The 27,947-nt window shown below is 61.7% G+C and overlaps 1 protein-coding gene across 1 annotated transcript in view; it reads left to right on the top strand.

Moving 5' to 3' along the window:
• The first annotated feature begins 1,711 nt into the window (after window positions 1–1,711).
• EBF4 (EBF family member 4) overlaps window positions 1,712–27,947 on the top strand; it is a 29,478-nt gene continuing 3,242 nt past the window's right edge. The window contains 16 exon segments of the mRNA XM_066185132.1: window positions 1,712–1,741; window positions 1,743–1,843; window positions 7,095–7,251; window positions 9,308–9,371; window positions 10,073–10,128; window positions 10,275–10,348; window positions 11,596–11,664; window positions 16,337–16,418; window positions 21,810–21,927; window positions 23,108–23,241; window positions 23,326–23,452; window positions 24,963–25,051; window positions 25,317–25,382; window positions 26,154–26,295; window positions 26,694–26,873; window positions 27,329–27,514. Coding sequence (XP_066041229.1) covers window positions 1,712–1,741; window positions 1,743–1,843; window positions 7,095–7,251; window positions 9,308–9,371; window positions 10,073–10,128; window positions 10,275–10,348; window positions 11,596–11,664; window positions 16,337–16,418; window positions 21,810–21,927; window positions 23,108–23,241; window positions 23,326–23,452; window positions 24,963–25,051; window positions 25,317–25,382; window positions 26,154–26,295; window positions 26,694–26,873; window positions 27,329–27,514 — 1,675 coding nt within the window.

Here is a 27,947-nt window from a genome sequence, read left to right as displayed (position 1 = left end):
GGACACCCCTGGCACCCATTTGGGGTCACCCCGGCGTGTCCCTGGTACCTGTTTGGGGTCCCTCCGGGGCGTCTCGGGGGACACTTTGGGGTCACTCTGTGCCACCCCTGGCACCCATTTGGGGTCCCTCCCGGGGTGTCTCAGGGGACACATTAGGGTCACTCTCTGCCATCCCTGCCACCCATTTGGGGGTCACTCTGGGGTGTCTCCGGGGACACATCGGGGTCACTCTGTGCCACCCCAGGCACCCATTTGGGGTCCCCCGGGGCGTCTCGGGGGGACACATTGGGGTCACATCCCGGCCCCCACCTGGGACATCCCCCGCACCTCCCCGCGGCCTCCGCGGTCTCTCCCGGGGGGTTCTCTCCCGGGGGTCTCCCCTCGGGGTGCCCGGCGCCCCCCGCGCGGCGCGGGGAGGGACCGCTCCTCCCCGGAATGATGTCAGCCTGGCCGGCCGCGGCCCCCGCCTCCCCCGGCGGCTCCGGCCCTGCCTCCCCGGGGAGGCGGCGGCGGCGGCGGCGGCGGCGGTGCCGGGATGGCCCGGGCCGGTGGTGGCGGCGGGGCGGCGGCGGCGGCGGCGGCGGCGGGGCGGCGGCAGCGAGCGCTGCTGCTGCTCATGGTGCTGCTGCCCGAGCCGGGCCGCCGGAGCCGGGCCGGGGGGAGGCGGAGGCGGAGGGGACAAGGCGGTGATGGCGTTCCCGGGAGCCCCGGGCCGCCCCCCGGCCGCCCCTTGCTGCTTTTGCTGCCGTTGCCGCCGCCGCCGTTGCTGCCTCCGCCCCGCGCCGCCGCCGCCGCCGCCGCCGCCCGCCCGGTAACGGAACCGAGCCCCCGCCCCCCCGTTCGGCCGCCTCCACTCCTCCTCCCCTGCGCCTCGGCCCTCCCTCCCTCCCTCCGTGCCTGCCTCCCTCCATCCCGCCGGGGCCGCGCTCCATCCATCCCTGCACTCCTCCTCCCTCCGAGCCTCCCGCCGGGGCCGCGCTCCATCCATCCCTGCACTCCTCCTCCCTCCGAGCCTTCCTCCAGCCCTCCTCTCCCTCCTTTCCATCCCTCCTCCCTCCATCCTTCTACTCCTCCTCCGGGCCTCCCCTCCGGTGCCGCGCTCCATCCCTCCGACCCTCACTCCCTCCCTCCATCCCCTCCTCTCTCCTCTCTGAGCCTTCCTCCCTCCCTTCCCTCCTTCCTCCTTATCCCTCCCTCCACTCCTCCCCTCCCCTCCTCTCTCCTCTCTGAGCCTTCCTCCCTTCCCTCCCTCCCTCCTCCTCATCCCTCCCTCCACTCCTCCTCTCCTCTCTGAGCCTTCCTCCCTCCCTTCCCTCCTTCCTCCTCATCCCTCCCTCCACTCCTCCTCTCCTCTCTGAGCCTTCCTCCCTCCCTTCCCTCCTTCCTCCTCATCCCTCCCTCCACTCCTCCTCTCCCCCCTCCCGCCCCCCGCCCCCTTTCCCCTCCCCTCCCTTGGCTCCGGGGCTCCTCCAGCTCCAACTTCTCGGGCTCTTCCCCCTCCTCCCTCCCTCCCTTCCCGAACCCCCTCCCCGGAGCCCTCCCCCCCCCTCCCTCCTTCCCCTCCCTCTCCCTCTCCCTCCGCAGATGCCGCTTCCCCGGCGGCCGGGACGGCGGCCCCCGGCACCTGCCCGGTGCTGATCGCGGGGTTTTTTTGGGGAGGGGGGGGAGGGGGGCCCGGCCCCGGGGGGGTCCCCCCGAGCCCCCCCCGATGATGTTCTCGGTGCAGGAGGCGCTGCCCCGGGGGGGGGGTCCCCATGAAGGAGGAGCCGCTGAGCGCGGGGCTCCCCGCCGGCCGCTGGCTGCAGGGCGCCGGCATCCTGGACGCCGGCACGGCGGCGCAGAGGTAAGGGGACAGCTCGGGGACAGCTCGGGGACAGCCTGGGGACACCTCGGGGACAGTCCAGGGAGAGCCCGGGGGCGCCGGCAGCTGCGGGATGGACGCAGCCCCAGCTCCGCGGGCCAGCCCCAGGTCGGTGGGTGTTCCCGGAATTCCGCGGGAATTCCAGGGGGGGGGGCTGGAGGTGGTGTCCCGGGGGTTGTGGTCATCCCGGCTTCCACGGGAAATCCAGGCGGGGCTGGAGGTGGTGTCCCGGGGGTTGTGGGCATTCCAGAGGCTTGTGGGCATCCCGGTTTTTCCTGAGCATCCTGAAGGTTCTGGGTGTTCCAGGGGTTCTGGGCATCCTGGTTTTCCCGGGCATCCTGAAGGTTCTGGGTATTCCAGAGGCTTGTGGACATCCTGGTTTTTTGTGGGCATCCCGGTTTTCCTGAGCATCCTGAGGGTTCTGGGCATCCCGAGGGTTCTGAGCATTCCAGAGGCTTGTGGATATCCCGGTTTTCCTGGGCATTCCAGAGGCTCTGGGCATCCCGGTTTTCCCGGGCATCCTGAAGGTTCTGGGTATTCCAGAGGCTTGTGGACATCCTGGTTTTTTGTGGGCATCCCGGTTTTCCTGAGCATCCTGAGGGTTCTGGGCATCCCGAGGGTTCTGAGCATTCCAGAGGCTTGTGGATATCCCGGTTTTCCTGGGCATTCCAGAGGCTCTGGGCATCCCAGTTTTCCTGGGTATCCCGGGGGTTCTGGGCATCCCGGTTTTTCCTGGGCACCTTGAGGAGTTCTGGACATTCCAAAGGCTCGTGGGCATCCTGGGCTCCTCGGCTATCCCAGTTTTCCCATGGGCATTCCAGGGGCTGTGGGTATCCCAGAGCATTCCCAGGGCTGTGGATGTGCCATCCCCGAATTCCAGCGATATCCCCGAATTCCACGGGCATCCCGCAGCCCTTCCCCGGGCACTGCGGCCATTCCAGAGGCCGTGGGCATCCCGGGCTTTGGGAATGTCCCGGGATCCATGGATATCCCATGCCCCGTGGGCATTCCGATGTCCCGGGTCCCCCGGGCTCCAAGGGTGTCATGGATCCCAGGATGTGCCCCCCTGTTCCCGCTTTTTCCTGGCATTCCTGGGGCCTCTGGATGTCCCTATCCCGGTGCCCTGGGCGTCCCGGGATCCCCGGGGATTTGTTGTGCCGACGGGAATGGGATCTGTGCCTGTCCCCTGCCTTTTCCATGGGCTCAAATCCCATTCCCTGCTTTTCCAGGGGCTCAAATCCCATTCCCTGCCCTCCTGGGGGGTTCAGGGCTCCATGGATCCCATTCCCTGCTTTTTCCCAGAGGACTCAAATCCCATTCCCTGCATTCCCAGGGCACTCAAATCCCATTCCCTGCTTTTTCCCAGGGGCTCAAATCCCATTCCCTGCCCTCCTGGGGCGCTCAAATCCCATTCCCTGCTTTCTCCAGGGACTCAAATCCCATTCCCTTCTTTTCCAGGCACTCAAATCCCATTCCTTCCCCTTTTCCCAGGGACTCAAATCCCATTCCCTGCTTTTCCAGGGACTCAGATCCCATTCCCTGCCCTTTTCCAGGGGCTCAAATCCCGTTCCCTGCATTCCCAGCGTCCCCTGCTCCCTCTGTCCCACCTGTCCCCTGTCCCGCTGTCCCCTCTGCGGCCTTTGGGGTGTCCCCAAAAGGCCACGGTGGCTCCCTGGGGTGCTCCCCCAAAACTTTGGGAAGCTGGAAAACCTCCGGGAATGTCCCCACCCCTCCAAGGGACCCCCGCGGTGACAGCCACCCCCGGGGAGGGGACAGTGTGGAGCCGAAGGGTCCCAGGGAGGTGCTGGTGGCGGCGGGGTGTGTGACACCCTGCTGGCAGTGCCACCCGTGGGGACACCTGTGTGTCCCCATGGCCACCGCAGTATCCCCAAGGGGTTGGCATCGGCGTCCTGGGCTGGGGGGGTGACATCAGGACCCTCATAACTTCCCCTCCCGCGTGTCCCTGCGGCCACCACGGTGTCCGCAAGGGGGTGGCACCGCCCTCCGGGGCTCCCTGGGTGACACCACGATGTCCCCAAGGGGATGGCACTGAGCTCTGCAGGTCCCTGGGTGACACTGCAATGTCCCCAAGGGGATGGCACCGCCCCCTGGGGGTCCCTGGGTGCCACCGCGATGTCCCCAAGGGGATGGCACTGCCATCCGTGTGTCCCTGGGTGCCACCACGATGTCCCCAAGGGGATGGCACTGCCGTCCGAGTGTCCCTGGGTGCCACTGCGATGTCCCCAAGGGGATGGCACTGCCATCCGTGTGTCCCTGGGTGCCACCGCGATGTCCCCAAGGGGATGGCACTGCCGGCCGTGTGTCCCTGGGTGCCACCACGATGTCCCCAAGGGGATGGCACTGCCGTCCGAGTGTCCCTGGGTGCCACCACGATGTCCCCAAGGGGATGGTACTGAGCTCTGCGAGTCCCTGGGTGACACCGCGATGTCCCCAAGGGGATGGCACTGCCGGCCGTGTGTCCCTGGGTGCCACCGCGATGTCCCCGCTGTGGCCTGGGGTCCCCAACCCCCCCCCCCCCCGCCTCCCCCCTTTGGGTCCGCGGCTTTCCTGGAAGCGCCGGGGCCGCGGCTGCTTGGAAATGCTTTGATTGCCTTTAATAATTAATTAACGCGCCGGGGCCGGGCGGGGCCGGCAGCGCTGGAGGGGGGGGGGGTGACACTGCGGGGGACAGCGGGGACAGCCAGAGCCACCCCCCCCCCCGCGTCACCGAGGAGATTTGGGGGGCGCGGAGGGGAGTTTTTGGGGGGCTGGAAGGAGCCGCGGGCGCCGCTGTCGCCGTCGTAGGGGACAGTGAGGGGACAGTGAGGGGACAGTGAGGGGACAGTGAGGGGACAGTGAGGGGACAGTGAGGGGACAGTGAGGGGACAGTGGTGTCGCCGCGGGGCTGGGACGCTGAGAGCAAAGCTGCCGGCACGGGGAAGGGGACAAGGGACACGCCGCGGGGGCCGCGGCAGGTGTTGGGGACACGGTGGGACACGTCTGTGGTGGCCGCGCGCCGGTGTTGTCACCTCCCCCAGGTGTGGCCCCGCGGCTGACCCTGGGGACAGTTTGGGACACCGCGGGTGGCCTTGGGGACAGTTTGGGACCCCGCGAATGACCCTGGGGACAGTTTGGGACCCCGTGGGTGGCCTTGGGGACAGTTTGGGACTCCACGGGTGGCCCTGGGGACAGTTTGGGACCCCGCAGGTGGCCTTGGGGACAGTTTGGGACCCCGCGAATGGCCTTGGGGACAGTTTGGGACCCCGCGGGTGGCCTTGGGGACAGTTTGGGACCCCGCGAATGGCCTTGGGGACAGTTTGGAACCCCGCGGGTGGCCCTGGGGACAGTTTGGGACCCCGGGGAGCAGCCGAAGGAGTTTTTCCTCTGTCACGTCACCGAGAAATGTCCCCAGAGTGTCGCCAAGGTCCCCAGGTGGCTCTGCTGTCGCCGTCTCCTGTCACCGCGGGTGTCGGGGAGGGTGACACCGGTCAGCCCGGAGGTGACACTGAGGGACGGCGGGGAGGGCTCAGGGATGTCCCCGCCTTGTCCCCTTCTGTCCCTCGTGTCCCCGATGCCAGCGGCAGGTGGTGCTGGCGGTGTCCCCATCGGTGTCCCCAAGCCCGGATAGGGAGGGGGTGCTGGGGACAGGCTGGTGGCCTTGGGGACAGGGTCCTGGTGGCCTTGGGGATAGGCTACTGGTGGCCCTGGGGACAGGGTACTGGTGGCCTTGGGGACAGGCTACTGGTGGCCCTGGGGACAGGCTGGTGGCCCTGGGGACAAGGTCCTGGTGGCCTTGGGGATAGGCTACTGGTGGCCCTGGGGACAGGCTGGTGGCCCTGGGGACAAGGTCCTGGTGGCCTTGAGGACAGGGTCCTGGTGGCCCTGGGGACAGGCTGGTGGCCTTGGGGACAGCACGCTGCTGGTTTTGAGGTTCTTACAGAAGGGGCGCTGCTGGGGGACCCAGGGACGGGATTTTGGGGATTTTTGGGGGATTTGGGATTTTTGGGGGATTTGGGGATTTTTGGGATTTTTTGGGGGGATTTTTGGGATTTTTTGGAGATTTGGGGATTTTTGGGATTCTGGGATTTTCAGGAAGAGGCGCTGGGGTCCCATGGAGGAGGTTCTGGCGGTGCCGGTGCTGAGCTTTGGGGTCATGGGGGTCCCCGGGATGGGGTTTGGAGGTCCCGGTGTTTGGGGTCCCCGGGATGGGGTCCTGGTGTCCCATGGAGATTTTGGGGGTCCCCGGGATGGGGTTTGGAGGTCCCGGTGTTTGGGGTCCCCGGGATGGGGTCCTGGTGTCCCATGGAGATTTTGGGGGTCCCCGGGATGGGGTTTGGGGGGGTCCCGGTGTTTGGGGTCCCCGGGATGGGGTTCTGGTGTCCCATGGAGATTTTGGGGGTCCCCGGGATGGGGTTTGGGGGGTCCCGGTGTTTGGGGTCCCCGGGATGGGGTCCTGGTGTCCCATGGAGGTTTTGGGGGTCCCCGGGATGGGGTTTTGGGGTCCCGGTGTTTGGGGTCCCGTGGAGGAGGTTTTGGGGTTCCCGGTGCCGGGGGTCCCCAAAACTGGAGTTCTCGGGGTTGGGGATCCCCAGGACGGGAATCTGGGGGTGCTGGTGTCCCATGGAGGAGGTTTTGGGGGTTCCTGGTGCTGGGGGTCCCCGGATTGGGATTTTGGGGGTTCCCGGTGCTGGGGATTCCCAAGGTCTGGGGTTCTTGGGGAATGGGGGTCCTGGGGATGGGGTTTTTCTGGGATTGGGGTTTTCTGGGATTGGGATCCCCAGGTCTGGGGTTTTCTGGGATTTGCGTCCTGAGGATGGGGGTGCTGGGAGTCCCCGGATTGGGATTTTGGGGGTTCCTGGTGCTGGGGATCCCCAGGGATGGGGTTCTCTGGGATTTGGGTTCTCGGGGATGGGGATCCCCAGATCTGGGGTTCTCAGGGATGGAGATCTTGGGGATGAGGAAACCCAGGTCTGGGGTTTTCTGGGATTGGGGCTCTCAGGGATGGGGATCCCCAGGTCAGGGGTTCTCGGGGATTTGGGTTCTCGGGGATTTGGGTTCTCAGGGATGAGGATCCCCAGGTCTGGGGTTCTCAGGGTTGGGGATCCCCAGGTCTAGGATTCTCAGGGATGACGTTTCCCGGTGCTGGGCGGGTGTCCCGCGTGTGGCGCGCGCGTCCCCGCTGTCCCCTGTCACTGTCCCCGCTGTCCCCTGACGCCGTCCCCGCCCGTGGCAGCGGCGTGTCGCTGGCCCGCGCTCACTTCGAGAAGCAGCCGCCGGCCAACCTGCGCAAATCCAACTTCTTCCACTTCGTGCTGGCCATGTACGACCGCCAGGGCCAGCCCGTGGAGGTGGAGCGCACCTGCTTCATCGACTTCGTGGAGAAGGAGCGGGTGAGAAAACCCCCCCCCAAAAAAAATCCCCAAAACCACCCCAAAAACCACCCCAAAAAATCCCCAAAACCACAACCCCCCCTAAACCACCCCCAAATTCCCCCCAAAAAACCACCCGAAAAACCACCCCAAAAAATCCCCAAAACCACCAAAAACCACCCCAAAAAATCCCCAAAACCACAACCCCCCCAAAAAACCACCCCAAAAACCACCCCAAACCCCCCCAAAACCACCCCCAAAACCACCGTAAACCACCCCAAACCCCCCCAAAACCACCGTAAACCACCCCAAAAACCATCCCAAACCCCCCCAAAACCACCCCCAAAACCACCCCCAAAAACCACCCCAAACCCCCCCAAAACCACCCCCAAAACCACCGTAAACCACCCCAAAAACCACCCCAAACTCCCCCAAAACCACCCCAAAACCCCCCAAAACCACCGTAAACCACCCCCAAAACCACCCCCAAAACCACCCCCAAAACCACCCCCAAAACCACCCCCAAAACCACCCCAAAAACCACCCCAAAACCCCACAAAAAACCACCCCAACTCCCCCAAACCCCCCCCAAAACCCCCCCAAAAACCATCCCAAAACCCCCCCAAACCCCCCATAACCACCCCAACTCCCCCCCCCCCGGGCTCGGGGCGGGGCAGCCGCGGCTGAGGCCGGAGAGCGGCCACAGCTCACGGCACGAGTGGCCGGAGCGGGGTGGGAGTGACCGGGAGGGCGTGGAGGGGACACCGAGTGACCTGGAGGGCACAGAGGGGACACGGAGTGACCAGGAGGGCACAGAGGGGACACGGAGTGACCAGGAGAGGGGACCTGGAGTGACCAGGAGAGGGGACATGGAGTGACCAGGAGAGGGGACACCGAGTGACCTGGAGGGGACAGGGAGTGACCAGGAGGGCACAGAGGGGACACGGAGTGACCTGGAGGGGACAGGGAGTGACCAGGAGGGCACAGAGGGGACACGGAGTGACCAGGAGAGGGGACACGGAGTGACCAGGAGAGGGGACCTGGAGTGACCAGGAGGGGACATGGAGTGACCAGGAGGGCACAGAGGGGACACGGAGTGACCGGGAGGGGACACGGAGTGACCAGGAGGGCACAGAGGGGACACGGAGTGACCGGGAGGAGACACGGAGTGACCAGGAGAGGGGACATGGAGTGACCAGGAGGGGACATGGAGTGACCGGGAGGGCACGGAGGGGACATGGAGTGACCAGAAGGGGACACGGAGTGACCAGGAGAGGGGACACGGAGTGACCGGGAGGGGACACCGAGTGGCCAGGAGAGGGGACACGGAGTGACCAGGAGGGCACAGAGGGGACATGGAGTGACCAGGAGAGGGGGACACGGAGTGACCGGGAGGGCACAGAGGGGACACGGAGTGATCAGGAGAGGGGACATGGAGTGACCGGGAGTGGGGGACACGGAGTGACCGGGAGGGGACACGGAGTGACCAGGAGAAGGGACACGGAGTGACCGGGAGAGGAGACACGGTGTGACCGGGAGAGGAGACACGGTGTGACCAGGAGTGGGGACACGGAGTGACCGGGAGAGGGGACACGGAGTGACCGGGAGAGGGGACACGGAGTGACCAGGAGAGGGGACACGGAGTGACCGGGAGGGGACACGGAGTGACCAGGAGAAGGGACACGGAGTGACCGGGAGAGGAGACACGGTGTGACCAGGAGTGGGGACACGGAGTGACCGGGAGAGGAGACACGGAGTGACCGGGAGAGGGGACACGGAGTGACCGGGAGAGGGGACACGGAGTGACCAGGAGAGGGGACACGGAGTGACCGGGAGAGGGGACACGGAGTGACCAGGAGTGGGGACACGGAGTGACCGGGAGAGGGGACACGGAGTGACCAGGAGGGCACAGAGGGGACACGGAGTGACCAGGAGGGCACAGAGGGGACCCGGAGTGACCTGGAGGGGACACGGAGTGACCAGGAGAAGGGACCCGGAGTGACCAGGAGGGCACAGAGGGGACACGGAGTGACCAGCCGTCCCCATCCGCGCTCATTTTGTCCCCGACCCCCGGAAGGAGCAGAACGGGGAGAAAACCAACAACGGCATCCACTACCGCCTGCAGCTGCTCTACAGCAACGGTGCGCGCCGCCGCGGGGGGCGGGGGACTGTGGGGGGTTGGGGGATTTTTGGGGTTTTGGGACTTTTTGGGGGGGTTTTTGGGTGTTTTTTTGGGTGTTTTTTTGGGTGTTTTTTGGGGGGTTTTGGGGGGGATTTTGGTTTTTTTTTGGTGTGGTTCTTTTTTTTTTTTTTTTTTTTTTTTTTTTGGTATTTTGGGGTTTTTTTTTGGGTTTCCTCTGGGGTTTTGGGGGGGTTTTTTTGGGTGGTTTTGGGGTTTCTTTTGGGGTTTCTTTTGGGGTTTCTTTTGGGGTTTCTTTTGGGGTTTCTTTTGGGGTTTCTTTTGGGGTTTTTGGGGGGTTTTTCGGGGTTTTTGGGTTTTTTTGGGGAGTTTTTGGGGTTTTTGGGGGGATTTTTTTTGTTTTTTTTGGTGTTTTTTTGGGTTTTTTGGGGGTTTTTTGGGTTTTTTTGGGGTTTTGTGGGTTTTTTTTGGGTTTTTTTTTGGGGTTTTTTTGGGTTTTTGGGTTTTTTTTTTGGGTTTTTTTGGTTTTTTGGGGGGTTTTGGTGTTTTTTGGGGGGGGTTGTTTTTTGGGGGGATTTTTTTGTTGTTGTTTTTGGGAGGTTTTTTTGGTTGTTTTTTTGGGGGGGGGTTGGGTTTTTTTTTTCGGGGTGTCCCCAAAGGGGAGGTGACATCGGGGTGACCCCTCCAGCTGTCCCCGCGCAGGGCTCCGGACCGAGCAGGATCTGTACGTCCGCCTCATCGACTCCATGTCCAAGCAGGTACCGAGACACCCCCCGCCCCAAAAAAAACCCCCCCAAAAATCCCCAAATCTCACCCCCGGGGGGGCCGAAAACATCTGGATGCGGCCGCGGCCACCTCTGGTGCCAGCCCGGTGTCGCCGCTGTCGCCTCGGTGTCCCCTGCAGGCCATCATTTACGAGGGGCAGGACAAGAACCCCGAGATGTGCCGGGTGCTGCTGACGCACGAGATCATGTGCAGGTGGGCTTGGGGACATCGCTGTCGCCTGTCCCCCAGGGCGTGTCCCCGAGGTCTCCCTGCGGTGCCCGCTGGTGGTTACAGACCCCCCCCCCCCCCTCCCCTCCCCCCGTGCTAATTAATGAGCCGCTAATTAACGCCGGGAGGTGCCGCGACAAGGGACAGGCCACCCCCCTCGCCCGGGGGACGGCGGGTGGCCTTGGTGTGTCACCCGAGGGTGACACGGGGTCCCGGGGTGGGAACCCAAGCCCTTCAGGGCCACCCAGAGGTGACAGGGACAGGTCCCCAGGCCCTTCAGAGCCACCCGGGGGTGACACGGAGCCCTCTGGGTGACACAGACGGGTCCCCAAGCCCTTCAGAGCCACCCGGGGTGACACAGATGGGTCCCCAACCCCTTCAAAGCCACTCGGAGGTGACAGGGACAGGTCCCCAGTCCCTTCAAAGCCACCCGGGGGTGACACGGAGCCCTCTGGGTGACACAGACGGGTCCCCAAGCCCTTCAGAGCCACCCGGGGTGACACAGATGGGTCCCCCAACCCCTTCAAAGCCACCCGAGGGTGACCGGGACAGGTCCCCAAGCCCTTCAGAGCCACCCGAGGTGACACAGATGGGTCCCCAACCCCTTCAAAGCCACCCGAGGGTGACAGGGACAGGTCCCCAAGCCCTTCAAAGCCACCCGAGGGTGACAGGGGCAGGTCCCCAACCTCTTCAGGGCCACCCGGGGGTGACACAGATGGGTCCCCAACCCCTTCAAAGCCACCCGAGGGTGACAGGGACAGGTCCCCAGTCCCTTCAAAGCCACCCGGGGGTGACACGGAGCCCTCTGGGGTGACACAGACGGGTCCCCAAGCCCTTCAGAGCCACTTGGGGGTGACACGGAGACCCCGGGGTGACAGGGACTGGTCCCCAACCTCTTCAAAGCCACCCGGGGGTGACACAGATGGATCCCCAACCGCTTTAAAGCCACCCGGGGGTGACATGGAGCCACCCGAAGTGACACAGATGGGTCCCCAAGCCCTTCAGAGCCACCCGGGGGTGACACGGAGCCCCCTGGGACGCCCCCAAATCTGTCCCCAACCCCATCAAGGGGTGGCAAAGTGACCCCCCCCCCCCACGTGTCCCCCGTGCTGAGTGTCCCCTCTGTCCCCAGCCCTGGGTGACGGGGCGGTGCCAGGGTGGGACACGGGGAGGTGGCGCGTCCCCCCCGGCCCTCGCTGTCCCCTGATGTCACCTCGTGTCCCCGCGTGCAGCCGCTGCTGTGACAAGAAGAGCTGCGGGAACCGCAACGAGACGCCCTCGGACCCCGTCATCATCGACAGGTGACACCTGGGGACACTTGGGGACAACTGGGGACATCAGGGACTCCGGGAACGCTGGGGGCACTGGGGGTCTTGGGGACATCAGGGGACCCCCGACACCTCACGGCGACCTGGAGGGGGTGGCAGCCACCGGGTGGTGTCCCCAAGGTTGGGGACACGATGCTGGTGAGCCGAGGGACAGCGCGGGCCTGTCCCCAGGGGGTGGCAGCGGTGACAAATGTCCCCGTTGGTGACGTCGATAGCGCCTCGGGGACATGGCAGGGTGGCCGTGTCGCCGTCCCTGAGACCACCGTTGGTCCCTTTGTCACCTCCCTGGTGCCACCAAGCCAGCCCCGGCGGGGGGGGAAAGGACAGGGCCACGGTCCCCTTGTCACTGTCCCCGTGTCCCCTGTCCCGCAGGTGTCCCCACGGTGGCACTTTTGGGGACCAGTGTCACCCCAGGGAGGCGACACTCCGATGGTCGGTGGCAGTGTCCCAAATGTCCCCAATGTGTCCCTGCGTCCCCTCCTCAGCCTCAGGGGGACTTTTTGGGGGTCACCCGAGGAATTTTGGGGGTGGGGGGGGCGGTCACCCAGGGCCAGGAGTGTCCCTCTCCTATTCCCAGCACTTTTTGGGGTGTCCCCAACCCCTGTCCCCATCCCCAGGACTTTCGGGGTGTCACCCAGTGCCAGGCGTGTCCCAAACCTGTCCCCCCTCAGTCCCAAGACTTTTGGGGTGTCCCTGGTCCCCTGTCCCCATCCCCAGGACTTTTGGGGTGTCACCCAGTGCTTTCAGGGTGTCACCCAGTGCCAGGCGTGTCCCAAACCTGTCCCCTCCGTCCCAAGACTTTGGGGGGTGTCACCCAGGGCTTTTGGGGTGTCCCCAACCCCTGTCCCCATCCCCAGGACTTTCGGGCATGTCACCCAGTGCCAGCAGTGTCCCCAACCCACCCCAGGACTTTCGGGGTCCCCTCTCCTCATCCCTTTTCGGGGTGTCACCCAGTGCCAGGCGTGTCCCCAACCTGTCCCCCCTCAGTCCCAAAACTTTTGGGGTGTTCCCAATCCGTCCCAAGACTTTTGGGGTGTCGCCAGTCCCTTGTCCCCATCGCCAGGACTTTTGGGGTGTCACCCAGTGCCAGGCGTGTCCCAAACCTGTCCCCTCCGTCCCAAGACTTTGGGGGGTGTCACTCAGGGCTTTTGGGGTGTCCCCAACCCCTGTCCCCATCCCCAGGACTTTTGGGGGTGTCACCCAGTGCCAGGAGTGTCCCCAACCCGCCCCAGGGCTTTTGGGGGTCCCCTCTCTTCATCCCCATCCCTTTTGGGGGTGTCACCCAGGGCCAGGCGTGTCCCCAACCTGTCCCCTCACAGTCCCAAGACTTTTGGGGTGTCCCTGGTCCCCTTTGTCCCCATCGCCAGGACTTTTGGGGTGTCACCCAGTGCCAGGCGTGTCCCCAAGCTGTCCCCAACCCATCCCCGGGCTTTCGGGGTGTCCCCAATCCCTTCTCCCCATCCCTTTTCGGGGTCTCACGCAGTGCCAGGCGTGTCCCCAACCCTTCCCCCGTGTGTCCCCCGCCCTCCGTGTCGCCCGTGTCCCCGTGTCCCCCCCCCGGGCCAGCCCCGCTGGTTTGAGAGCGGCGCTAAGTGCCCCTCTCGCGGCGTTAATCAAATTACCCGGCAGCGAAAATTGACGCTTCTCATTAATTAGCCGCGATTATGCTAATTGCGCATTCAAATTTATGCGCCGCGAGCAGAGGGGGCTCGGCAGCGGCGCCGGGGCTATTTGCATATTCAATGGTAATTAGCCATGCTAATTAATGCGCCGGCCCCGTATTTTTAAACCCGCGGGGGGGGGGGGGGGGGGTTCGGCTCCAGCCTCAGCCCCCACCTCGCCCTTACCTGGGCTTGGGATTTTGGGGTTTTTTGGGGGTTTTGGGGTGTCCCCCCCCGGCCGCGGTGTCCTGGGAGTGGCGGGGGAGTTTTCCCGGGTTTTTCCCGGATTTTCCTGGTTTTTTTTTTCTCGCTTTTTTCCCGTTTATTTCCGTTTCCCCCCCTTTTTTTCCTCGATTTTCCCTGGTTTTTCCCGTTTTTTTTCTCGATTTCCCCCCGTTTTTTCCCTTTTTTTCCCCCCCGGGGTTTCCCGGGGTTTGTTCCTGTTTTTTCCCCGTTTTTCCTCCCGTTTTTTTTTTTTCCCGTTTTTTCCCCATTTTTCCCCCCGTTTTTTACCCGTTTTTTTTTACCCTTTTTTCCCCCCGTTTTTCCCCCCGTTTTTTCTCGTTTTTTTTTTTTTTCTCGTTTTTTTTTTCTCGTTTTTTTTTTTCTCGTTTTTTTTTTCCCCCGTTTTTTCCCCCCGTTTTTTCCCCCCGTTTTTTCCCCCCGTTTTTTTCCCCCCGTTTTTTCCCATTTTTTCCCCTTTTTTTTCCCCCCCCGTTTCCCGCCCCCCCCCCCCTTTTTTTTCCCCGTTTTTTTTTCCCCCCCCGATTTTTCCTGTTTTTTTTTTTTTCCCCGTTTTTTCTTCCAGCTCTTTCCTTGCCCTGATTACCACCCGCGGGGCGGGAACGGGACTGCGGGAATGGGGGGAATTTGGGGGACCCCCCTTTCCCTGTGTTGTCCCACAGGGCGGGTCCCCCTTTCTGCGGGGTCGGGAGCCCCTCGGTGCCAGATCCCTTTGGCCTGGGGTCGCCTTTTTCTGGGCTCCCCGAAATGAAACCCCTTGTTGTGGGTTCCCCCCGTTTGTGGGATCCTCTTTTTTTGTGGGATCCCCTTTTTTTTGGGATTTCTATTTTTGCGGGATCCCCCTTTTTTTTGTGGGATCGCCCTTTTCCGTGGGATCCCCTCTCTCCCTCTGACCCCTTCCTCCACGGGAACCCCCAAATGAGACCCCTTTTTTTGGGGATCCCCTTTTTGTGGGATCTCCCTTTCCATGGGATCCCCATTTCTGTGGGATCCCCGCTTTTTTTCGGGATCCCCTTTTTGCGGGATCCCTCTTTTTGTGGGGTCCCCCTTTTTTTTTTTTGGGATTCCCCTTTGCCATAAGACCCCTTTCCTTGTGACCCCATTTCTCTGGGATCCCCTTTTTGTGGGATCCCTTTTCCATGGGATCCCCTTTTTTTCTGGGACCCCCCTTTTTTGTGGGATCCCCATTCCCTGGGATCCCTTTTCTTGGGATCCCCCTTTCCATGTAACCCCTTTTTGGTGGGATCCCAGGGATCCTTTTTCCCCTGGGACCCCTTTTTTTGTGGGATCCCCTTTTTTACGGGATCCCCCTTTTTTTGTGGGATCCCCCTTTTTATGGGATTCCCCCTTTCCACGTAACGCCTTTTTTTTTGGGATCCCCATTCCCTGAGATCCCGTGGGGTTTTTTTTGGGATCCCCATTCCCTGGGATCCCCCTCGGTGTCCCCCCAGCCTGACCCGGGGGGCGTGACCCCGCTCGGGGTCCCCCAGATGTCCCCAAACCCCAGGTGACCCCCCCCCATGTCCCAACGTTCCCAGGGGTGCTGGTGTCACCATTCCCAGCGGGGTGGGGACACTGGGATGGGGACATTGGGATGGGGACAGGGTGGCATTGTGTCCTCCACCCCGCTGTCCCCAACAGTGTCACCAGTGCCGTGGCAGGAGGGACACTGGGATGGGGACACTGGGATGGGGACAGGGTGGCATTGTGTCCTCCACCCTGCTGTCCCCAACAGTGTCACCAGTGTCACGCCAGGGGGGACACTGGTGTGGGGACACTGGGATGGGGACGGTGGGGTGGGGACAGGTGTGTCCCCCACCCCGCTGTCCCCAAAAGTGTCACCAGTGCCGTGGCAGGAGGGACACTGGGATGGGGACACTGGGATGGGGACAGTGGGGTGGGGACAGGAGGGGACAAAGGGACACTGGGATGGACAGGATGGGACATGGGAATGGGGACACTGGGATGGGGACAGGAAGGGACAAAGGGACAGTGGGATGGGGACAGAATGGGACAGTGGGATGGGGACAGTGGGATGGGGACAGTGGGGTGGGGACAGGAGGGGACAAAGGGACACTGGGATGGACAGGATGGGACACGGGAATGGGGACACTGGGATGGGGACAGGGTGGCACAACGGGGTGGGGACAGAGCAGGACAGGAGGGGACGGAAGAATGGGGACAAGATGGGGACACTGGGATGGGGACACTGGGATTGGGACGGGGTGGGACAGTGGGGTGGGGACAGTGGAAGAGGGATGGGATGGGGACAGGGGTGGTGACAAGAAGGGACAACAGAATGGGGACACTGAGATGGGGACAGTGGGGTGGGGACAGTGGGGTGGGGACACCAGGACTGGGATGGGGACAATGATGGGGTGGTGACAAGAAGGGACAACGGAACGGGGACAAAATGGGGACATTGAGATGGGGCAGAATGGGGACAGTGGGATGGGGACAAAATGGGGACACTGGGATGGGGACAGTGGCATGGGGACAATGTTTGGGTGGTGACAAGCAGGGACATTGAGATGGGGACAAAACGGGGACAAAATGGCGACACCGGGATGGAGACACCAGGACTGGGATGGGGACAACGATGGGGTGGTGACAACAAGGGACAACGGAATGGGGACAAAATGGCAACAAAATGGGGACACTGGGGTGGGGACACTGGGGGTAGGGGACACATTTTTTGTGTCCCCCCCCCCCCTTTATTGTTTTGTCCCCCGAATCCCCAGGTTTTTCCTCAAGTTTTTCCTCAAGTGCAACCAGAACTGCCTGAAGAACGCCGGGAACCCGCGGGACATGCGGCGCTTCCAGGTGACACTTGGGGACACTTGGGGGGGAGGGTGCAGGCGACCCCAAAAGGATTCCCCCAAAGGGGTCGAGGGGAATTTGGGGACTCGATTTCCCCCAAATGTCCCCAAATGCATCTTGACCCCTTTAAAAAACCCCGAATCCACAAAAATTTCACCCCGGCCCTATAAAAAAAACCCCCAAATCCACCCTGAAAAACCCTAAAAAGGGGTGGAGGCCACCCCAAAAAACGGGTGGAGACGACCCCACCCCCCCAAAAAAAAAATATCCCAAAGGGATCGAGGGGATTTTGGGAATCGATTCCCCCCTTTGGAAAAAAAAAAAACCAAAACCCAAATCCACAAAAAAATCAATCCCTGCCTTATAAAAAACCCCAAATCCACCCCGGCCCTATAAAAACCCCCTAAATCCGGCCCGGAAAACCCTAAAAAGGGGTGGAGGCGACCCCAAAAGGATTCTCCAAAGGGGTCGAGGCGCGTTTGGGGACTCGATTCCCCCCGTTCGGGGGGAATCGAGTCCCCAAACGCGCCTCGACCCCTTTGAGCAAAAATCCCCCAAATCCGCAAAAAATCCATCCCGGCCCTATAAAAAACCCCAAAAAGGGGTGGAGGCGACCCCAAAAGGATTCTCCAAAGGGGTCGAGGCGCGTTTGGGGACTCGATTCCCCCCGTTCGGGGGGAATCGAGTCCCCAAACGCGCCTCGACCCCTTTGAGCAAAAATCCCCCAAATCCGCAAAAAATCCATCCCGGCCCTATAAAAAACCCCAAATCCGACCCGAAAAAAAACCCCCCCAAAAAAACTCCCTGTTCCCCTCCCCCACCCCTCGGTCGCAGCTGGGTCCCCTCCCCTCCCCCCCCCCTCCCCCGGCGAGGTTCATCAGGGCTCGGTTAACGAGATGTTAATTGTGACATTTCGGTGATTAACGACCCCATTTGCATCGCGGCGCCGGCGGGCGGGCGGGAGAGGGGAGAGAGGGGACGGGGGGGTTTGGGGAGGGGGTTTTTATGGGTTTTTTTTTTTTTTTTTTGTGGGGTTTTGGGGCGGTCCTAAAAGGGGTTTGGGGTTTTTGTGGGGTTTAGTTGTTTTTTTTTTATTTTTTAAATTTTTTTTGGGGGGGGGTTTTGGGGTTTTTCTGGGGGTTTGGGGTTTTTTTTTTTGTGGGGTTTTGGGGTGGTCCTAAAGGGGTTTGGGGTTTTTTTGGGGGGGGGTTTTGGGGTGGTCCTAAAAGGGGTTTGGGGTTTTTGTGGGGTTTAGTTGTTTTTTTTTTTTATTTTAAAAATTTTTTTGGTGGGGTTTTTCTGGGGTTTTGGGGTTTTTTTTTTTGGGTTTTTTTTGTGGGGTTTTTGTGGGGTTTAGGGGGGCCCTAAAAGGGGGTTTTGGAATTCTTGTGGGGTTTTTATGGGGTTTGGTTGTTTTATTTTTTATTTTTTATTTTTTTTTTGGTGGGGTTTTTCTGGGGTTTTTGGGGGGTTTAGGGTTTTTTTTTTTTGTGGGGTTTTGGGGTGGTCCTAAAAGGGGTTTGGGGTTTTTGTGGGGTTTAGTTGGTTTTTTTATTTTTTTTTAAATTTTTTTTGTGGGTTTTTCTGGGGTTTTGGGGGTTTTTTGTGGGGTTTTTCTGGGGTTTTAGGTTTTTTTGGGGGTTTTTTTTTGTGGGGTTTTTGTGGGGTTTAGGGGGGCCCTAAAAGGGGGTTTTGGAATTCTTGTGGGGTTTTTATGGGGTTTGGTTGTTTTATTTTTTATTTTTTATTTTTTTTTTGGTGGGGTTTTTCTGGGGTTTTTGGGGGGTTTAGGGTTTTTTTTTTTTGTGGGGTTTTGGGGTGGCCCTAAAAGGGGTTTGGGGTTTTTGTGGGGTTTGGTTGGTTTTTTTTATTTTTTAAATTTTTTTGGGGGGGGTTTTTGGGGGTTTTTCTGGGGGTTTGGGGTTTTTTTTTTGTGGGGTTTTGGGGTGGTCCTAAAGGGGTTTGGGTTCTTTTTGTGGGTTTTTTTTTGTGGGGTTTTGGGGTGGTCCTAAAAGGGGTTTGGGGTTTTTGTGGGGTTTAGTTGGTTTTTATTTATTTTTTAAATTTTTTTGGGAGGGGGTTTTGGGGTTTTTCTGGGGGTTTGGGTTTTTTTTTTTTGTGGGGTTTTGGGGTGGTCCTAAAGGGGTTTGGGGTTTTTTTGGGTGGGGGGGGGATTTGGGGTGGTCCTAAAAGGGGTTTGGGGTTTTTGTGGGGTTTAGTTGGTTTTTTATTTTTTTAATATTTTTTGAGGAGGGTTTTTGGGGGTTTTTCTGGGGTTTTGGTTTTTTTTTTTTTTTTTTTTTTTTTTTTTTTTTGTGGGGTTTTGGGGTGGTCCTAAAGGGGTTTGGGTTCTTTTTATGGGGTTTTTTTTTTGGGGAGGGGGGGTTTGGGGTGGTCCTAAAAGGGGTTTGGGGTTTTTGTGGGGTTTAGTTGGTTTTTTATTTTTTTAATTTTTTTGGTGGGGTTTTTCTGGGGTTTTGGGGGTTTTTTTGGGGGTTTTTTTTGGTGGGGTTTTGGGGATGGCCCTAAAAGGGGTTTGGGGTTTTTGTGGGGTTTAGTTGGTTTTTTTTATTTTTTAAAATTTTTTGGGGGGGTTTTTTAGGGGTTTTTCTGGGGTTTTTGGGGGGTTTAGGGTTTTTTTTTGTGGGGTTTTGGGGTGGTCCTAAAATGGGTTTGGGTTTTTTTTTTGGTGGGGTTTTGGGGATGGCCCTAAAAGGGGTTTGGGGTTTTTGTGGGGTTTAGTTGGTTTTTTTTATTTTTTAAATTTTTTTGTGGGGTTTTTCTGGGGTTTTGGGGGTTTTTTTGGGTTTTTTTTTGTGGGGTTTTTGTGGGGTTTAGGGGGGTCCTAAAAGGGGGTTTGGGTTCTTTTTGTGGGGTTTTGCTTTTTTTGGGGGGGGTGTTTGGGGTGGTCCTAAAAGGGGTTTGGGGTTTTTGTGGGGTTTAGTTGTTTTTTTTTTATTTTTAAATTTTTTTTGTGGGGTTTTTCTGGGGTTTTGGGTTTTTTTTTTTGGGTTTTTTTTGTGGGGTTTTTGTGGGGTTTAGGGGGGTCCTAAAAGGGGTTTGGGGTTTTTGTGGGGTTTTTGTGGGGTTTGGTTGGTTTTTTTATTTTTTTTTAAATTTTTTTTGTGGGTTTTTCTGGGGTTTTGGGGTTTTTTTGGGGTTTTTCTGGGGTTTTGGGTTTTTTTGGGGGGTTTTTTTTGGTGGGGTTTTTGTGGGATTTAGGGGGGCCCTAAAAGGGGGTTTTGGAATTTTTGTGGGGTTTTTGTGGGGTTTGGTTGTTTTATTTTTATTTTTTTTTTTTGGTGGGTTTTTTCTGGGGTTTTTGGGGTTTTTCTGGGGGTTTAGGGTTTTTTTTTGTGGGGTTTTGGGGTGGTCCTAAAGGGGTTTGGGGTTTTTGTGGGGTTTAGTTGTTTTTTTTTTATTTTTTAAATTTTTTTGGGGGTTTTTTTCTGGGGTTTTTCTGGGGTTTTTGGGGGGTTTAGGGTTTTTTTTTTGTGGGGTTTTGGGGTGGTCCTAAAGGGGTTTGGGGTTTTTTTGGGGGGGGGGATTTGGGGTGGTCCTAAAAGGGGTTTGGGGTTTTTGTGGGGTTTAGTTGGTTTTTTATTTTTTTAAATTTTTTTTTGGTGGGGTTTTTCTGTTTTTTTTTTTTTTTTTTTTTTTTTTTTTGGTGGGGTTTTTCTGGGGTTTTGGGTTTTTTTTTGGGTTTTTTTTTTTTGTGGGGCTTAGGGGGGCCCTAAAAGGGGGTTTTGGAATTTTTGTGGGGTTTTTGTGGGGTTTTTGTGGGGTTTTTGTGGGGTTTTTGTGGGGTTTTTGTGGGGTTTTTGTGGGGTTTTGTGGTTTTTTTGTGGGGTTTTTGTGGGTTTTTTGTGGGGGTTTTTTGAGGTTTTTATGGGGGTTTTGTGGTGTTTTTGTGGGTTTTTTTGTGGGGTTTTGTGGGTTTTTGTGGGGTTTTTTGTGGGGTTTTTGTGGGGTTTTTGTGGGGTTTTTGTGGGTTTTTGTGGGGTTTTTGTGGGTTTTTATGGGGTTTTTTGTGGGTTTTTTTGTGGGGTTTTTGTGGGGTTTTGTGGGTTTTTTGTGGGGTTTAGGAGGTTTAGGGGCGCCCTAAAAGGGGTTTGGGGTTTGTGGGATCTAGGGGATTTGGGGGGGGACGGGAGAGTTCCTTTTAGGGGATTTAGGGGACTGGGGGTGGCCCTAGAGGGGTTTGGGGTCCCCCGGGTGTCCCCGGGGAAGGACTTCGGTGTCCCCTGGGGGCGCTGGTGGCCCCGGGTGGTTGGGGACACCCTCGGGCCACCCCTGTGACACCGCGGGGACACCACGGCCAGTCCCGCTGGGGTGTGACAGGGGTGGGGACACCGCGGGGACACCACACACAGTGTCCCCACGGTGTGACAGGGCTGTGACAGGGATGGGGACATTGTGAGGACACCACGGCCTGTCCCCCTGTGGTGTGACGAGGGAGGGGACACCACGGGGACACCATGGGGACACCACAGCTGGCCCCCTCGTGGTGTGACATGGATGGGGACGCCACGGGGACACCATGGGGACACCACAGCTGGCCCCCTTGTGGTGTGACATGGATGGGGACACCACGGGGACACCATGGGGACACCACAGCTGGCCCCCTCGTGGTGTGACATGGATGGGGACGCCATGGGGACATCGTGGGGACACCACAGCCGGTCCCCCTGTGATGTGACAGGACTGTGACAGGGGAGGGGACATTGTGGGGACACCGTGGGGACACCACACACAGCGTCCCTGTGGTTTGACAGGGATGGGGACACCATGGGGACATTGTGGGAACACCCCAGACAGTGTCCCCACGCTGTGCCATGGCCATGGCAGGGGAGGGGACATTGTGGGGACACCACACACAGCGTCCCTGTGGTTTGACAGGGATGGGGACACCATGGGGACATCGTGGGGACACCACCGCTGGCCCCCCTGTGGGTGTGACATGGATGGGGACACAGTGGGGACACCACACACAGCGTCCCTGTGGTTTGACATGGATGGGGACACCATGGGGACATTGTGGGAACACCCCAGACAGTGTCCCCACGCTGTGCCATGGCCATGGCAGGGGAGGGGACATTGTGGGGACACCGTGGGGACAGCACACACAGTGTCCCTGTGGTTTGACAGGGATGGGGACATCGTGGGGACATCGTGGGGACACCACCGCTGGCCCCCCTGTGGGTGTGACATGGATGGGGACACAGTGGGGACACCACACACAGCGTCCCCACGCTGTGCCATGGCCGTGGCAGGGGAGGGGACACCGCGGGGACACCACAGGCGGTGCCCCTGCGGTGTGGCAGGGCAGGGGACACCCCAGGGGTGGTGACGGTGTGTCCCCTCGTGTCCCCTCGTGTCCCCGTGTCCCCGCAGGTGGTGGTGTCCACCACGGTGCACGTGGACGGCCACGTCCTGGCCGTGTCCGACAACATGTTCGTCCACAACAACTCCAAGCACGGCCGGCGCGCCCGGCGCCTCGATCCCTCCGAAGGTCAGGGGACACCTGGGGACACCTGGGGACACCTTGGGGACGTTTGTTGGGAGCCCCCCAGCGCGGCCTGGCACCCCCCGGGGTGACACCTGTGTCCCCACCCTGCTGTCCCCAAGTGTCCCTTGGGTGTCCGTGGGGGTGTCTCTGTCCCCACCCGTGTCACCGTGGTCACGCGTGTGTGTCCCCAGCCACGTCCACGTCCCTGTGGCCACCTGTGATTGTCCCCATCTGTGTCCCCCATGTCTGCCCCCAGTCATGTCTCTGTGGCCGCTTCTGTGTCCCCAGCCATGTCCATGTCCCCATGCCTGTCCCAGGCCATGTCCCCATGTCCCTGTGGCCACCTGTGAGTCCCAATCCATGTCCATGTCCCCATGTCCCCGTCCCCATGTCTGTCCTCGTCCATGTCCCCATGCCTGTCCTGGTGTCCCCATGCCTGTCCCCTCTTCTCTGTCCCCACCCCACCGCCTCCAACCTCACCTCTCCTCCGTGTCCTCGCCATCGCTGTCCCTGTCCCTTTGGTGTCCCCGCCATCGCTGTCCCTGTCCCCTGGCTGTCCCTGCCATCGCTGTCCCTGTCCCCTCCGTGTCCCTGCCTTCGCTATCGCTGTCCCCTCTGTGTCCCCACCATCACCGTCCCTGTCCCCTGGCTGTCCCTGCCATCGCTGTCCCTGTCCCCTCCATGTCCCTGCCATCGCTGTCCCTGTCCCCTCTGTGTCCCCACCATCACTGTCGATGTCTCCTCCGTGTCCCCACCATCGCTGTTGCTGTCCCCTCCGCACCCCTGGGTGTCCCCACCATCACTGTCCCTGTCCCCTCCTCAACCCTGGCTGTCCCCGCCATTGCTGTCACTGTCCCCTCCATGTCCCCGCCATCACCGTCCCTGTCCTCTGGGTGTCCCCACCATCACTGTCCTTGTCCCCTCTGTGTCCCCACCATCGCTGTCCCCGTCCCCTGGCTGTCCCTGCCATTGCTGTCCCTGTCTCCTCCGTGTCCCCACCATCGCCGTCCCTGTCCCCTGGGTGTCCCCACGGTCCCTGTCGCTGTCCCCTGGGTGTCCCCACCATCACTGTCCTTGTCCCCTCCGTGTCCCCACCATCGCTGTCCCCGTCCCCTGGCTGTCCCCGCCATCGCCGTCCCTGTCCCCTGGGTGTCCCCACGGTCCCTGTCGCTGTCCCCTCCAGCAGCCACCCCGTGCATCAAGGCCATCAGCCCCAGCGAGGGCTGGACCACGGGCGGCGCCACCGTCATCGTCATCGGCGACAACTTCTTCGACGGCCTCCAGGTGCTCTTCGGCACCGTGCTGGTGTGGAGCGAGGTACGGGTCACACGGGGACGTGGGGACAGCTTGGGGACACCGAGGGGACACGGGCTGAGGCCGTGTGTCACCCCCTCCCCGCAGCTCATCACCCCGCACGCCATCCGCGTGCAGACGCCGCCGCGCCACATCCCGGGCGTGGTGGAGGTGACGTTGTCCTACAAGGCCAAGCACTTCTGCAAGGGCGCGCCGGGGCGCTTCGTCTACACCGGTGAGGGGACAGCGGGAATGGGGACGGTGACACTGGGGACAGCGGGACTGGGGACAGAGACAATGGGGACAGCGGGACTGGGGACAGAGACAATGGGGACAGCGGGAATGGGGACGGCGACACTGGGGACAGCGGGAATGGGGACAGCGGGAATGGGGACGGCGACACTGGGGACAGCGGGAATGGGGACAGAGACAATGGGGACAGCGGGAATGGGGACAGAGACAATGGGGACAGCGGGACTGGGGACAGAGACACTGGGGACAGCGGGAAAGGGGACGGCGACACTGGGGACGGCGGGAAAGGGGACGGCGGGACTGGGGACAGAGACACTGGGGACAGCGGGACTGGGGACAGAGACAATGGGGACAGCGGGAATGGGGACGGCGACACTGGGGACAGCGGGAAAGGGGACAGCGACACTGGGGACAGCGGGAATGGGGACAGAGACACTGGGGACAGCGGGAATGGGGACGGCGACACTGGGGACGGTGGGGCTGGGGACAGCGGGAATGGGGACAGAGACACTGGGGACAGCGGGAATGGGGACGGCGACACTGGGGACGGTGACGCTGGGGGCAGCGGGGCTGGGGACAGCGACACTGGGGACAGCGGGAATGGGGACAGCGGGAATGGGGACAGCGGGAAAGGGGACAGCGACACTGGGGACAGCGGGAATGGGGACAGAGACACTGGGGACAGCGGGAATGGGGACGGCGACACTGGGGACAGCGGGACTGGGGACAGAGACACTGGGGACAGCGGGAATGGGGACGGCGACACTGGGGACAGCGGGATTGCGGACAGCGGGAATGGGGTGGGGACAGCGACACTGGGGACTGTGGGATTGGGGTGGGGACAGTGGGACTGGGGTGGGGACAGCGACACTGGGGACAGTGAGATTGGGGACAGTGGGATTGGGGACCGCGACACTGGGGTGGGGACAGTGGGATTGGGGTGGGGACAGCGACACTGGGCTGGGGACAGGGACACTGGGGTGGGAACAGAGGGAATGGGACATTGGGTCTGGGGTGGGGACAGAGGGATTGGGGACCTGGGGGTTGGGGTGGGGACAGAGGGCGGGGACAGCGGCATTGGGGTGGGGACATCTGGACTGGGGACATCGACATCGCGGTGGGGACAGCGGGAATGGGAACAGAGGGATTGGGGACATCGGGGTGGGGACAGAGGGATTGTGGGCAGCGGGGTAGGGGTGGGGACAGCAGGAATGGGGTGGGGACATCGGGAATGGGATGGGGACATTGGGAACGGGATGGGGACACCCGGGAATGGGACGGGGATGTCGGGATTGGGGTGGGGACACCTGGGGCTGTGACAGACGCTTGTGGGCTGGGGACCCAGACCCCAGGAAAGGTGACACAGACCCCAGGAAGGGGACAGTGACCCCTGTGACAATGACACAGCCCCCGGGGAGGGGACAGAGCCCGCTGTGACAATGTCCTCGCCCGCGGGGAGGGGACAGTGACGGCGGCGTGTCCCCTGTCCCCAGCCCTGAACGAGCCCACCATCGATTACGGCTTCCAGCGGCTGCAGAAGGTGATCCCGCGACACCCCGGGGACCCCGAGCGCCTGCCCAAGGTAGGGGACAGGGGACAGGGACACCCCCCGGGGGACGGGAGGGACACCCCGGGGACACGGGGGTTCCCCGGCAGCGCCGCAGGGAGGGGTGACAGTTGTTGTGTCCCCCGGGTGTGGCAGAGCTTGGGGCAGGAGGGGTTGGGGACACAAGGGGGGACATTGGGGACACAGAATGGGGGGACACGGGGGCCATGGGGGGTGGGCTGGGGGGGTGCAGCATCCCCCCGAGCCCCCTGTCCCCTCCCTGTCCCCTCCCTGTCCCCAGGAGGTGCTGCTGAAGCGCGCGGCCGACCTGGTGGAGGCGCTCTATGGGGTCCCCCACAGCAACCAGGTGGGTGGGGACACCCCCGGGACCCCCTTGGGGACACCCCCTTGGGGACACCCCCTTGGGGACACCCCCGGGGCACCCCCGGGACACCCCTGGGACATGTGGGAGGTCCCTGTCCCCTCCCCAGCCCCGTCCTGGCCCATGGGTGACCCGGGAGGTGACACGAGCTGGGACATCCCAGGGGTCACCCCAGGCGCTGTGGGCGGTGGGGTGACACCGAGGGGTGGCACTGTGGGGTGACACTGTGGGGTGACACCGAGGAGTTACTCTGTGGGGTGGCACCAAGAGGTGACACTGAGGGGTGACACCAAGGGCTGGGTGACACGGTGGGGCACAATCCAGGGGTGACAATGAGAGGTGACACTGGAGGGTGACGCTGTGCTGGAGGGTGACACTGTGGGGTGACACTGCGGGGTGGCACTGTGGGGCACTATTGAGGGGTGGCACTGGAGAGGTGGCACTGAGAGGTGACACTGAGCGTCACTGAAGGGTGACATGATGGGGTGACACCGAGGGGTGACACCGTGGGGCAGCATCCAGGGGTGACAATGAGAGGTGACACTTTGGGGTGACACTGTGCTGGAGGGTGACACTGCAGGATGTCACTTTAGGGCGACACTGAGGGGTGGCACTGTGGGGCGACACTGAGGGATGTCACTTTAGGGTGACACGGTGCTGGAGGGTGACCCCGAGGGGTGACACTACAAGGTGACACCGCGGGGTGCCACCAAGCGGTGCCACCCTCCCGCGGTGACACGGCCGCCGTGTCCCCAGGACGTGCTGCTGAAGCGGGCGGCCGACGTGGCCGAGGCGCTGTACAGTGTCCCCAGGGCGCCCGCGCATGTCACTGTCCCCTCCTTCGGCGGGGGACAGCTCGGCCTGGCCATGGGCGACTCCCCGCAGGGCTCCGAACAAGGTGCGCGGTGGCCTCGGGGTGGCGGCAGGGCTTTTGTCCCCTCCCCGGTTGGTGTCACCTGTCCCTGTCCCCTCAGGGCTGTCACCAAGCTGCGGGGAGGCGGGAAGGTTTTTGTCCCCTCCCCGGTTGGTGTCACCTGTCCCTGTCCTCTCAGGGCTCCCCATAAAGTGACCTCGGGGCGGGTTTTGTCCCCTCCCCGGCCGGTGTCACCGTGTCGCTGTCCCCTCAGGGCTGTCACCAAGCTGCACGGTGACCTCGGGGCGGGTTTTGTCCCCTCCCCGGCCGGTGTCACCGTGTCGCTGTCCCCGCGGTCGCTGTCACGGTGTCGCTGTCCCTGCGGCCGCCATCACGGTGTCGCTGTCCCCGCGGGCGGTGTCACGGTGTCGCTGTCCCCGCAGGGTTCTGTCGCAGCCCCGGCTCGCCCCCGGCGCGGGGCTTGGGTCCCCCGGGCTCTGTCCCCCAGCCCGGCTTCGCCGGGGCCACCGGCGGCTTCGGCGGCGCCACCATGGCCGGCCTGGGGGTCCCCGGGTCCCCCCCGAGCTTCCTCAACGGCTCCACCGCCACCTCCCCCTACGCCAGTGAGTGACACGCGCGGGGACACCCGTGGGGAGGGGACACGGGGTCGTGGAGGGCGTCACCAAAGCCTGTCCTTGTCCCTGTCCTTGTCCCTGTCCTTGCCCCTGTCCTTGCCCTTTTCTCTCTCTCTCTGTCCCCATCCCTGCCCCTGTCACTCTCCCCATCCCTGTCACTGTCCCCTGTCCCCATCCCTGTCCCCAGCCCATTGTCGTGTCCCTGGGAGGGTCCCCAGAGTCATGGCCCAGCCCTGTGGGGTCCCCCATACCATGTGACAACCCCGGAGTGTCCCCAAAGCCATCACTGAGGGCAGGAGAGGGAGTGGGGACGTGGCCAGCTGAGGTGGGACAGCCCTGTCCCCATCCCCGTCACTGTCCCCACCCCCGTCCCATCCCCATCCCCTGGCGCTGTCCGCTGTCCCCTGTCCCCAAACCGAGCCGTGTGTGGGCTGTCCCCTCAGTCCTGCCCGCCAGCCCCCCTCTGGGCGCCTCGTCTGTCACTGTCACCTCGGGCACGGCCACCCCCCCCGGCGGCTTCTCCTTCTCTCCGGTGACGATGATCTCGGCCGTGAAGCAGAAGAGCGCCTTCGCCCCCGTGCTGCGGCCGCAGGGCTCGCCCCCGCCCGCCTGCGCCAGCGCCCTGCAAGGTGAGACTGTCCCCGAGGCCACCGAGGCCACCAGCGAGGCCGCCGAGGTCACCCATGTCCAGCCCCGCGTGGCCCGGAGGGGCCCCGGTGTCACCGCGCTCCTGTACGTGGGCGTGGTTGAGTGTGCCCTGTGCCTCTCTGCCAGTGTCCCCAGTGTCCCCAGGGTCCCTGACCAAGGTCCTCAGTGTCCCCAGGGTCCCTGACATCTGTCCCCAGGGTCCCTGACATCTGTCCCCAAGTGGCTCCTGCCCCACGGAGGGTCCCCGGTGTCACCACACTCGCGTACGTGGGTGTGGTTGGGTGTGCCCTGTGCTTCTCTGCCGGTGTCCCCAGTGTCCCCAGGGTCCCTGACCAAGGTCCTCAGTGTCCCCAGGGTCCCTGACATCTGTCCCCAGGGTCCCTGACATCTGTCCCCAAGTGGCTCCTGCCCCAC

Source organism: Chamaea fasciata, unplaced genomic scaffold, assembly GCF_029207755.1.
Source record: "Chamaea fasciata isolate MVZ Bird 193981 ecotype frontalis unplaced genomic scaffold, bChaFas1.0.hap1 SCAF_6, whole genome shotgun sequence".
In the NCBI taxonomy this organism is placed as follows: Eukaryota; Metazoa; Chordata; class Aves; order Passeriformes; family Sylviidae; genus Chamaea; species Chamaea fasciata.
The sequence above is the reverse complement of the archived record's forward strand: the minus strand, read 5'-3'. Positions and strand labels throughout refer to the sequence as shown.